This window comes from Cygnus atratus, chromosome 1, assembly GCF_013377495.2.
Source record: "Cygnus atratus isolate AKBS03 ecotype Queensland, Australia chromosome 1, CAtr_DNAZoo_HiC_assembly, whole genome shotgun sequence".
Classification (NCBI taxonomy): domain Eukaryota; kingdom Metazoa; phylum Chordata; class Aves; order Anseriformes; family Anatidae; genus Cygnus; species Cygnus atratus.
In genome coordinates, this window is record NC_066362.1 from 23,521,531 (window position 1) to 23,534,175 (window position 12,645).

At 42.7% G+C, this 12,645-nt stretch overlaps 1 protein-coding gene across 1 annotated transcript; it reads right to left on the reverse strand.

The window, feature by feature from the left end:
* Window positions 1-663: 663 nt before the first annotated feature.
* Window positions 664-5,806, reverse strand: HYAL4 (hyaluronidase 4). The gene is given in 6 exon segments (XM_050708142.1): window positions 664-690; window positions 1,630-1,671; window positions 2,290-2,379; window positions 4,077-4,081; window positions 4,878-5,244; window positions 5,246-5,806. Coding segments are annotated over 6 exon segments (1,092 nt in total).
* Between the last annotated feature and the right edge of the window lie 6,839 nt (window positions 5,807-12,645).

A 12,645-nucleotide genomic window follows, 5' to 3' on the forward strand; every position in this document is an offset into this window, starting at 1 on the left:
TAACATTTAGATAAGATGCACTAATGTAGTATAGGCAGGTACAACTTTACCATATAGAATAATAGAATCATAGAATATCCTGAGATGGAAGGGACCCATAGGGATCACCAAGTCCAACTCCTGACTCCACACAGGGTAACCTCAAAATCAGACCATGTGTCTGAGAGCACTGTCCAAATGCTTCTTGAACTCCAGCAGGGCTGGTGCTGAGACCACTGCCCTGGGGAGCCTGTCCCAGTGCCCGACCACCTCTGGGTGAAGAACCTTTCCCTAACACCCAGCCTGACCCTCCCCTGTCCCAGCTCCATGCTGCTTTTGTATCCTGTTAGCATGTCCTTCAGTCCTACAGCACAAGCAGGATGCTAAATGAGTCCTTTTACACCTTTCCTCAAAAATTCCACAAGAATCAGAACTTTGATTTTTACAAACCACATTTTTCTGAAAAAGCCATTCCATCAAAATATATATATATATATCTATCAGAAATTTCTACTTTTCCTATCAAGAATGTGCTTAAAAAACTTTTTTTTTGAAAGATAGTCTGAATTTCATTTATATGTTTTTTTCTTTTAAAGAAGGATCATTCTAAACTCAATTTATTTCTCATTCATTGGCTGTGCTCTAGTCCCCGTCTCCCTTATTTTAAAAGGAATTTAAAATATTTCATTCTGCAAAGGAGTTCAAGGAGTTCTGTAAAAACAAAACAAAAAAAATTTCTTACATGCCTTCAAGAGCTCTTTTAAGATAGTGTTTGTTTTACAATAATTTGTTTAACATAGCTATTATGACAATAACTCACTGAGGTTAGATATGAGGATAATAGCATATGTTTGAAGAATTAAAAGCTGCCAAGAGGTGCAAAACCACAAAGCTCTAAGCCTGACGATCCTTAAAGTTCTGGAACAAAATGGATAATATAAGCCAGTGGGAGTTACTGCTTCATTGCCTGGGTCAAAAAAAAAAAAAAGTAGGGAACTCATCTTAGGTCTCATAGGTCCTTTATTGGTTTTGCAGCTATTTGTCTTATTTTTTTCAACTACAGAGATTCTAAAGACAATTATCTCACGTATACTTTATGTGTGCATATGAATATTTATATATATATTACCAGTAACCAAACTGTTTGTAATTGCTTCACTCAAGTAAATTCTCTTTCAGAAATACTTAACCCCTAGAAACTAACCACTCTATTTTTTTTTCTTTTTTTCAGCCTGAAAAATATGCAATAGGTAAGCAGCCCACATTAATGAATTAATTTGGGATAACCTACATGTAACTAGTGTAAGGGATTGTCAGGAGATTTTATACAGAAAATATAACCTAGGGGAGGTGCAGAATTTTGCAAATGGCCTTATCAATCTGCACTCCCTAGAAAACATTGCAGCTTGTAGATGTAGAAAGGATCTATGATGTATGCTAGAAATGCAGGTGCTGACAGCATGGCTGCATAGCAAGAGCATGGGGGTCTGGAGCTGATGGAGATGCTCCAGGGGCTTGCCTGTGTCACTTGACCCAGCTGGGAGGAAGTTCAACCCTCCTTTTCACATGGACTATGACAGAAGTGATGGCTGAATTTTCACAAAAATTGGCCAAAGTAATTGAATTTGCTGAGGACAACTGAACACTTACCTTCAGCCATTTATTCTCATGATGGCTGGGTTTCTTTACTATCTGCCAGGAGAAAAGTGGCCCAGGAACACCCACTTCACACAGCTCTGAGGACAAAGCCTTTTCTCCTGGCAAAAAATGTGGCTGTCTAAAGGCTCCAGGACACAATGGGGCTTCAGACATAAATCTTTGAGTTTAATGTGGCTAAGTCTGATATCACATGATACAAAGCCTCTCCACTTGATCTAAACAGCCTGCTTCACTTTACTTGCCCACACAGAGACACAGATAGAGTTCTTGTAACCAGACAAATTGCTGGGCAGCACTGGTGTACCTAATCTGGTCTGACTGGTGTGCAGGTCAGGCCCTAGTATATTTCCTGGTGTTTTATCCAACTGGAAAGGAATCTGACCAGGATGACAAATACTGAGGAACTGTCTCCCAGAATGCCAGGTATTAGCCATGAACTTCCTTCCCTACCGCGGGGTTGCCCGTAAGCCTCACAAGGCCTGGTTGAACCAGGAAGAATTGCGTGTTGCATGGTCATCCTGGCTGGGGGCAGCCGAGTGATTAAGTAGTCAGCTCTGCTCTACTGACTCCTCAGAACTGGTGCAGTTAAGGTCTATTAATAAGGTAAAATGAAGATCTCACACATTGCATTTAAATCAGGCACAGGCTTACTTCTGACAAAGTTAAACTCATCTCTCTCCAAATAACAATGCCTGCAGCTCCCAAAGCAGCACTCTCTCCAATAGTGTTAATAAGATCTCGCTACAGTGAAAAGAGTAAAGACATCACTGTCAGGGTAATTCGGCATTTCACAGCCTTTCTAAAGCAATCCAATGGTTATTTATGTGGCAGTCCTTTGGAGTGCACTTTCTTTTCATAGTGGTTCCTATAAACTGTTTTTTATTGTGTTTCAAGGTTTGTTGTCTAGAGTACAAAGATTATTAAACATAAGCTGATCCTTGCAGACTTAGGCATTACCTGAGATACCTGAGAATAAGCAAGTGAGCAAACACTGGGAAGAGAGTGCATTTTAATTCACTTTGATGCAAAAAGCAATTGCAATTATTTGATATCTCATTATTACTAGAAACAACTAAAATCCTTTAATTAAAGTGGGATTTTTAACATGAGAATTCCCAAAAGCATTCCATCGGCTCTGTTTTTGCTGATAAGAGGAGAGCCATTCTGCCATGTCAATCAGCTATTTTCCAGTCCCACTCCAATTTGAAAGCTGGGATTCCAAAAGCATGCATTGTTCATGCTGCTTTCCCTAGGAACTCACAGTTTCTTATAAAAACCCTAGAAAATGTTACCATTAATAGACACACACTATAGGAGGGTGAATGCTGGCATTGTGCAACATTAAATGAAAGAGAAAATGTGGCTCTTGATAACTCTCAAGAATTTCAGTTTGTTTTCGTGCTCTTTTTATGTTTGTTTCAGAAAGATGTCTTTCACTATACTTTTCCCTCAAATTGCAGGCTCTAAGAGAAGGGTATTAGGTGCATGGATGTTTATATCCTTAATTTGACCGGTGATTAAGAATCAGCAACAAGTAAATTACGATGCCACAAGCACTGAAGATAAAAGACCATTGATATGCAAGTGACTCCCTAGACACACCACTATAGATTTAAGGGAGATTGAGGGCCACCTCACATGAAGAATCAAAGCAGAAAATCTTCACAGGAATTGTCTGCCTAAGGGGGAAAAAAGGTGGAAACTGGGCATAAAATGGTGAAGGGGTTACACACCAGCCTGCAGCAGTTCTTGATGCCCATCTATCTTCTTGCAATGCTAAGGAAGGGCAAGCTGGATAAAACCAGCAAAGCAGGTGCCTATGCCTCCTTCAAGTCTGTCTAGGAATGAGATGAGCAAATAACTCTTCAGCTTTGCAGCAGGATCCCCTCTGAAAGATTCAGTTATCTTCACCCTCATCAATCCACATCTTTCAGAGTTAGGTCAAGAAAGTGGTCAGGTATAGGAAAGGAAGCTCCCTAGCTCAAAAGCAAAACCCAAAGAAAATGCAGCGTAGACAGCCAGAGGTACAAAATAGCATTTTCTGTCATCACTGTGTTTTGTCCATATGTGAACTGCATTGTTTCCAGTCTGCCACTTGATTGAGCTGTCACACATGGTAAATCGATAATACAGACTGTGCATGACCACAGAATGTATAAAAATAGCATGTCTTACTTCTCTCCCCCAACCCCACTCAGATATGCAATGGCCTGCTCATGTTGTGGGACCCTCTCCCACTTCCCCCATGCCTAACATACGACATGGACTTCGTCCCACAAGACACAAAGTGGCCCAAAGCCAGGTCTTCAGCCAAGAACAGGCACATGCCTTCCAGCTGGAGCGAGTGGGTGATGGCAACGCTATGGGAGTAGTGGGACCTACTAGGAGAGTGAGATAATTCTCCTTCCCAGAAAAGCTGCCAGCTTTGGATTCTGTACCTGGGCTGAAAGACTGAACTCAGCCTTTAAGAAGTGAATACAGCTCACTTGCTAAACTCTGAAATACAGAATTTGAGACCTGCTGGTAGAGCAGCCAGTGTCTACCAAGGACAGATAGGTTATGTTGCTTGTTCACAGGAAAATTCTTTCTTCATTCAATTTCTAGGAGGATGTCCAGAACCAAGTAAAGAAGGGCTAGGTTAAGACATTTGTTTTAAAAACATTTGTGTGTGTGTGTGTTTTCAGCTGATATGACAAGTACTCCTTGCTTCTGGTGCACTGTTTGTCTATTCTGAGGTAGGCATGGGAATAAATTACATGTTTTTGAGATGGAGCCGTGTGTCCATGACTCCTGGTTTCAATACCTAAGCTGAGTAAGTTGCTTAGCTGTAACACTGAGCAAGTTGCTAACATCTCTGCCTCAGCTTCCTTTGTATAAAAGGGGCAGCTATCTGGGGATTAGTTAGTGATTGCATACCTGAGCAGAAGAAAGTACATCGGGGGGATTAATGTATTAACTGCATCCTACATACTACATCAGATTGCTGAAATCCTTTTAATCCATTCAAATGCTTGTTTGAGTATAGCACAGTGCTGAAATAAAGCTTAAAAAAAATAAAGAAAAAAAGGGTATTTGAGACTGCGTTTTTTCTTCAGAACATTGAGCTCTTCAAGCATGTGGACAATTAACATGAACCAGCAGAGCTGGAGCCGGTTGGAGGTTTTCCATCCCAATGTACCATCTGCAAGAATGGTTAAAGCATAAATGCAACCCACATTGTTCCAACAAGAGCTTATGACAGAGAGAAAAAAATAAAGGTTCATCTCCATAACCTAGTCAACTATACACAAATACAGGCAAAACATAACCTTGGGATGTCATGAAGAAAATCCTTATGGATTCATTCACCATAAATTCAGAAAAGTGCAAAATGTTTTCACTGCTTCCAAGGGATTTCTTAATGCTGGTGGAAGGATACAGGGCTGCACTGCCATCCCAGAGCCAGGGAAGTTCATTGTTCCCCAAAACTTCACTCTTTAGGCAGGAACCAGATCAGTTCTGAACACGGAAATTGTAATTGTGGCAGTCAGGGTATAAACAGTATCCCTGCAGGCCCTTTGGTCTGCTTTTCATTCCTAATGCAATTGTTTCCTTCATAAAAGCTTTTTGCACTTTTTTCAAAGGAAAATCTGACTTAATGTTCAACATCAGCTGCTGAAAAATTCCCTTCCATTTGAGAAATGAGTTTCCTGGCTTTTCTCCTGTAAACATCTTTTGCATCCCAGTCACAGTCCCACTGAGGGCTCCGGTGCTCCCAGTCTATGGCCACTAATCCATGGAAGTCCTTAGCTGGGGTGGAATAGTTAATGTCACAGCTGCCTTTCTCCAGATGAGTTTGCAAACTGAAGTTCTGTGATCAGCCGCCACTAACAGGGATTTCCTGTGATGTGTACCGAGGATAATAGCCAAGCTTATTAAAATAAAATATGGTCACGTTCTGCCCTCTTGCTTTAGCTAATGGGCTCCCAGTTATACGGAACATTTTCAGGTTCAGCACTACGCTGTACCTCAGGGAGCACAGGTCTCTCGGTGCGTTCCAGGCAGCTATAAAACATTTCCTCTCCAAAACTGGTGGTCAGACTGGTTTCACGGCAGGAGAAGCCTGGATGAGTGATATGCACAGTTGGGTCAGGGGCTGAAATGTGAATGATGAATAATAGTATCCCATTTTCAGGCACTATTTTCAGGACTTAAGGGACAACATGACACGGATCTTCCAGTTTGTCTGTAAAACGTAATAGAAAAGGCATTAATACTTATTCCATATACATCTATATGAACTTGCATCAGCCATATCTAAGGTATCTGCCATGCTAACACTGAAGAAACAAAGTGGGCGCAAGCTAAACCAAAAAAGGGGTAGATTTTCAGAGTAGTACCTCAGTGTAGGTCTGTGTATCAGCCCACAGTAGCTTGTCTCATCAGTCCAGGTCTTACTGAAATCACTGAGGAGGCTGCCATCACTGCAGTGGGCCCCAGGGTGCCTTAATGGCTGTGGCTGCTGTAGATGAAAAGGTTGATAAAGAAGCAGTTTCCTTATTCTTCAAGCTCTCTTAGAAACAATAAAAGCAACTATAAAATCAAACCTTAGCTTTTATCACCGTCTTCATAGTTTGTGAACATCCCTGACCTGCCTAGTACAGTGCCAGCCAGAGATACTCCAAATAGCTCTAAATAAGCACACATATTTCACTCCCATAGTGCAGTACCATAAAGGGATACAAGTTCAGACGCCTGACAAAAATAAAGCAGATCCATGAAAGCCTGCTCTGAGCTATTTATTAGCCTGGCTGCACTCTCACACTGAGCTAGCGCCTTCCAGACCAGCTCCGGTAGCTCTGCACAGCACCTCATTGTGCAATGTGGACTTTGATGCCAAAGCCTGTGACCACTGCTATGAGCAGAATCATTAGTCAAGTCACAAGGTCCCTGCTGATTATGTGTCAGTTAAGCAGAAAAGAAACCAGACAAAGAGCAAAAATATATATATTTATATGTAAGAAGGAGGGAGGGAAAGAGTGAGAAAGAGAGAGAGAGAGATGACCATGAAGACACCCACCCAAAACTGCCCACTGTAAAAAAATCAGCTTCTGACCAGTGGCATGCATGAACTTGGTTGAATCAGTGAGCCTGAGTTTTATACACAAGGGCATAGAAACCACTAAGAGCTTAAAGCATTTGTTATATCTGTACAATAACAGATTGGTAAACAGTAATAGAGTCTTCAGCTGTGTTCTCCTTTGCTCACATAGTAAGTGACCTCTTATAAAGACATTCCCACGTACAACGAGGGTGTGTGCCTCTCTGTGAGGATAGCACTGCCACAGCTTCCTTTGCTTTGCTCTCACCAGTACAGAAATCACCCACTTGGTCTTATGCACCCTCCAACCCAGGCTTCCCCTGCCTTCAAAACCTAGGGGATATCCCATGTAGCCATATAACCAATTCTGAGAGATGATCATGGATTTGTATTTGAGTCCTACTTGTTGCTCTTCTTCCTCAGTCCTTGCTTACCTGTTCATTTCTCCTGGGACCGTGACACACTGGAGGTGAGAACCATGGGTTTTATGTGGGCAGCCAGACTGCTACATATACTAAGGGGAATTGCAAGTGTATTCCTACCAGGCATCTGTGTTATCCTTCCTTTATCTCAAACCACAAAAGCAATCAGATATATCCATCCACCTGGGATAGCTTTATGGGCCTCCTCACACTCCTATTTATTTGCTATTTCAGGGTAGGACTAGAAAGACTTAATCTCAGGTACCTGAGAAAAAAAAAAAAAAAAAAGCACATTAACAGCCAAACAGCCAACCTAGGTATTTTTAATAGATGCTTTTAGGAGATAGACATTGACTGTGACATCAGAGAGATCAGAAATGTCCTAGCTGCTCCTTTTCCTTCTGCTGACCATGCAGGCAGTCCCCAGGACATGGCAGTGCAGTGTAGACACTGCAGAACTCAACATTTCACCAGAGAAGCCTCACCTCTGGAGACTTGCAGTGCATTTAGTGCAGAGGAGGCCCAGGTTTTCAAAACCACTATCCATATACCCACAAGTAGCATGGTGGCATTAATGGGCCTTTTTGAATATAGCTTTAATGAAAATTAGCCCAATTTGCTGAGTATCTTCTCTGAAAGCATATACCATACCAAGAACTCAAAGCGTGCCGTGTGTGCTCCCCTCTGACAGCAGAGACCTCCGCGTGCCGGAGCATCGTCGCTGGGCAGCGCTTCTGCAGTTCTCAGAGAATCGGAGCTGTAAAAAATCCTGCCAGAGGGCAGCACATCCCTACAATTATTTTTGTCTTGAATTGCAGCACGCGCTTTTAAATTGCAGTGTGTTAAGTTGCCCCTTTGAGATCTGTGCCACTGTCCTGCCCCCCTGCTCCCGCGTCTGTCACAGGCTGGATCAGGGAGGTGCTAACAGCAGGGCTGGGCACATCCCTGGGGTGATTTGCCCCAGGATTCAGGGAGGGCTTCCCACACAGGGCCTGTCTGCATGGATTTTCACATGCAAAGGCACAGCAAGCAGTAGGAAAAAAAATGCCAAGGGGGACTCGCACAGAAAGATATTTCTAGCTGCTCTATTGTTAAAGAGGAAACATTTACCACTTTATATTCCTGCGTGAGGGCAAATTGCTGAGTTCTGACTTCATTCCACTCGATGCGTTGAGCCATCACACAAGCACACACATGCTCCAGCTGGGAGCACTCTGAAGTCACTTGTTTACAGCTTGCCAAAAGGAATTCCTGTGCCCAGGCTCTGCTCAGGATTTTTCCCTTTAGCCAGGTTTTTCAAATCTGCTTTTAGTAGTCCAGGATGACAGCACACGCTAAAATGTTCTACTCCTGTTTTTGCTAAGTATGTCTTTCATATGTATCTGTCAAAAGTGACAAAAAAACAGGATGAGCATATCCTGTTATACCCCTTCTGCTAATTACATTTTTCTGTAAACCAACTCAATACAGAGGCAGTCCATGCTGTTGTCCAGCTGACCCTGAGAATGCACAGTGGGCAGCAATTCCCAGCAAAGAGAAGAAAGTGGAAACCATATGCCTTTATTAGACAGCACGCAGCTCTAGCTGGGTCCAAGCAAAACCAGCTTAAAACAGATGGTTCAGATCTGAGCGGATATAGAGGGTATTACTTAAACCAGATATTTAAACCACAGAATACTGCTGAAAAAAAAAATAAAGAATTGACTAAATGGTAAAGAAAAGACTAGGCATTCATCAGATTATGCAAAGCCCGTAACGCTCTCCCCCAGTCCAGTTAGAGCTGAGGAATGTACTTTCAAACCTTGGTATTTATCTTGTAACAAAAATCCTACTTCAGAGATGTTACACTATTCTTATTGAGGGATTAGAAAAATCACAGATGATAAATAAAGACAATGATCTTTTCTCCTTTCTGGCTAACATTGTTACACAAGATGACATTGACTCAGCACAACCCCGATGGTCTTAAAACAGGCTGTCTCAACAGGCCAGCCAGTCAACAAATACTCTTATCAAAGACGTGCATGGTTTATAAAACAAGAATTTTCACACCCGCAGAGATCCAATAAAATCCCTGGATTTTTACAGAATAATCCTTTTGTTGACTTTTTATCAGCAAAGCTAGAGCTGATGCACTCAGAAGTCTGATGAGCTGGAACAAGTTTTGTCCAGCTTAAGGCATGCTGCTAGAAGTGAATCTTGCTTCCTGTGCCAGATCTGCATTTGGAGGCAATATGCTTGGAGGCTGCACAGATGCCCAGAGGCTGGTGACAGGAGAGATGACCCTGAAAGAACAGGAGGATGTATTACTGTTATCCTCTACCTTCCCTCATAGGGATGGGGGCTCGTTAGACCAGTGCACCCATTAGCCATTTGCCTGGATAAGATTTTGCAGAGCATCTCTGTTATGTTAGCAAATGCAGGGGACTATGCAGCATAATGAATAATAAAAATGGAGCAGGATCTCACCTCACTGCTGCCTGACTAACTCAGTGATGCTCATGACTGATTGTAGCTGAGACTCAAGCCCTTTTAGTACAGTGTTTCACTGATCCCGACGAAGGTGCTGAATCCTGAGCAGCATGAACTGTCATGGGAAATTTTATAGTGTTTCAAACCCTGGGCAGGGCACCCTGAAAATGCTACAAATGAAAGTCTGAATCTGTTGCAGAAAAGGTATTTTCCATAGCACCTGTGAGGAATAAGCTGAATAATGCATCAAAAGCTGTAAGTCAGCATTTTAACATACCAATGGCATGTTGGTATACAGATACTGATAGCAACTTTGCAGTACAGTTTAACCTGTTATGAGGAAAGATTGAGACTACTGGACAGAGGAGAGCAGAGTTTAGCAAAACAAGGCCCAAGTCTGTGTGGGGCTCATGAGGAGTCACCTGGCCTCTGTTATCTCAGCTCTTTTTGCCACCATAGTGGAGTTTTGTCATTATCTATGTAAGACTGATTGTAGTCTGGTGGTCTACTAGATATCTAGAGTCCTGAATATGGAAATTGAAGAAAATTGATCAAATGCCCTTATGCCATTCACTTTTCCTCTGGTTCATGCTGCACAGATGTCTCTCATATGTAGACAATCACACCTGACAGTAGCCCAGCCTGGGAGATTAGGCTCATGCTTAGCCCTAGCAAAGAGACAGCTGGTTTGACGGATTGATTTAATGGCCCACTGAAATATCCATAAAATCAGTCTTAATGCTTGTCTTTGTGTTCCATGATGCTCTGGATACCAGTGACGGTCGATTTCTGATATACACTGAAATAATCAAAGGGCTTCTTTGGCCTAGGTCCAGCCTGGCAAGGTTCCCAGTGCTCCATACCACAATTTTCCCCATTTTAAGCCCAAAGGTTTTCCAGTAACTCTCTTTTCCAAAGAGGGTAGCCTTTGCACTGGGAGCTAGAGTCTGGATACTTATGTTATAGAATAAACATAATGGCCTGAATCCTGGAATAGCCTGATTGGTCTGCAGCCCTATCACACTGCCTTCATGCGATAGTGTATTAGAAAACTGTAAGGATTACACCATGTGCAAAGCAAAGGAGGTTTACATTCTTTGAGGGTACATCAGCCACGAGACATGAAGCCTGTGGTCAGGAGTTAGCTTAATCTCTGACTCCCAGGATGCCCAGCTTTCCTGCCACACTGCTCATTTATCTGTAGTTCAAAATACTCACACCGCGTAGACCCAGGTTTAGCAGATGTGCTTGGAGAATACAGCACAGCATAGGCAGCCCCCTGCCTTAAGGATGCAGTAAAAACACTGTGGAAGACAATTTTAAGACATCAAAACTGCTTGGGCTTTCCCTCTTCAGGGAGCTCCCTCACTTGCCAGAGCATATCATGTATCCACACAGTGTGGACAGAGAACATTTTTGGACCAGAAATGGTCTTTATGGTGTGTTATTGCCATCTTTTTTCCTGCATTTCTGAGACCACTGAGAGAAAAGAGCAAATACCAACAGTTTTTTGCTGATTTACTATTATTACTCATAGCATTTTAAATTGTGTTGAACTGATTCCCTTAAGAAACAGTTTTCTTCTTTCCATTTTCCTGATTCAGTGGTATGCTAAATCCTAACCAAAACAAAAAACAAAACAAACAAAAAAAAAGTTTTGCTGTTCTGAGCATATCTTTCTCACAGAAATTAAACAAAAGGGTAGCCCGGCACAACAGCAGGGAGTTGACTTTCCTCCCACCAGCTTTCCCGCAAGCCCAGCAGAGTTGCTTTGCGTTTGCACCGGAATAAGACCGGCCCCCTGGACCGTGCAGAACAAACACCCACATGCTCGCAGCAGTGATTACAGCTCACACCCAGCACCAGCACATTCGGGTGACATTCCTTTCTTCCCACTCCTACAGACTAACTGTAACGCAACAGCAAAAATAAAACAGGCATTCGATTCTTTCCCCTACCCCTCCGCCGCTGAGTATTACATTAGAACTAAATGTTATTTTTGGAGGGAATACAACAATTCAGTGTTGTCAATCCAAGGGATTATTGCAATTATTTTAAGACAGGAATTGTGTAAACCCCGGTAAGCCTCATGTATGGATCGGTTTCGAACAGGAGACTTTGAACAAATCTAATGAGACTGACCAGTGGAGTGCTGGTGCAGCCTCTCGATCTAGCTCTCATCTGCAGCCGTATGACCTGCTGCTTCGAAGGGAGCACAGAGAGGGGATTTTAAGGAATTGCTGCAGGCTATCCTTGCAGCAGCTGGCGACTGCTAAGAACTAATGGACCGGTGCCAGCCTAAAAGGAAAAATCTGAGGATGAGGAAGGCAAATGTGAATATTTCACGTCTGGTTTTTACCTACTGCAAATGAATGATCGTGTACCATCTTAAATCAGATGGGGTTGTGCCCCTGTAAGAGTGGGGAAATCACAACAGAAATAATAAGAGATTGCATGCTGGAAAATCACAAATCAAGTACTTGCTATCAAAAGCAGGGTAATGACCACTCAAGTTAGCATCTTCACTGCAATCAGGTCAGTTTATTATCAGGATTTGATTCAAGTGTACTTGAAGCTGAGTATTGCTGCTGAGGTACAAACGCAGCGGTGGTATTCACAGATTGCTATTCCTTCGGAATCAAGATGCATCAGTACCTCAGCTGCTACAGAGGCCCAGGAAGAGTTTGTCTTATTTCTCCCTACTTCTAGGATAAATAGAAATGTTACTTGTCCAAATTCTACAAAACGAAGTTCAATGCAGATATTTAAGAAAATAACACTTGTCTGTGGATAAGTCCAAATTTTCCAAAGGGCTTCAGATCATGCTTGTGCAAATTAACCCCATGTGATCAGCTTCACTTACTCAAGGACTTTGCAGGATCTTTGTGCATGGCTCAGTTTCACCAAGTTTGAAGAAGACCCTGTGACAGAGCAGCAAGGTGGCATGCACTGGCACTGCCTCCATTCCATCCCCACCTCAGCCCGCTTGTACCTGGCCTGGGTGCGGTGCACCTGATGGCTCCCACTGCAGCC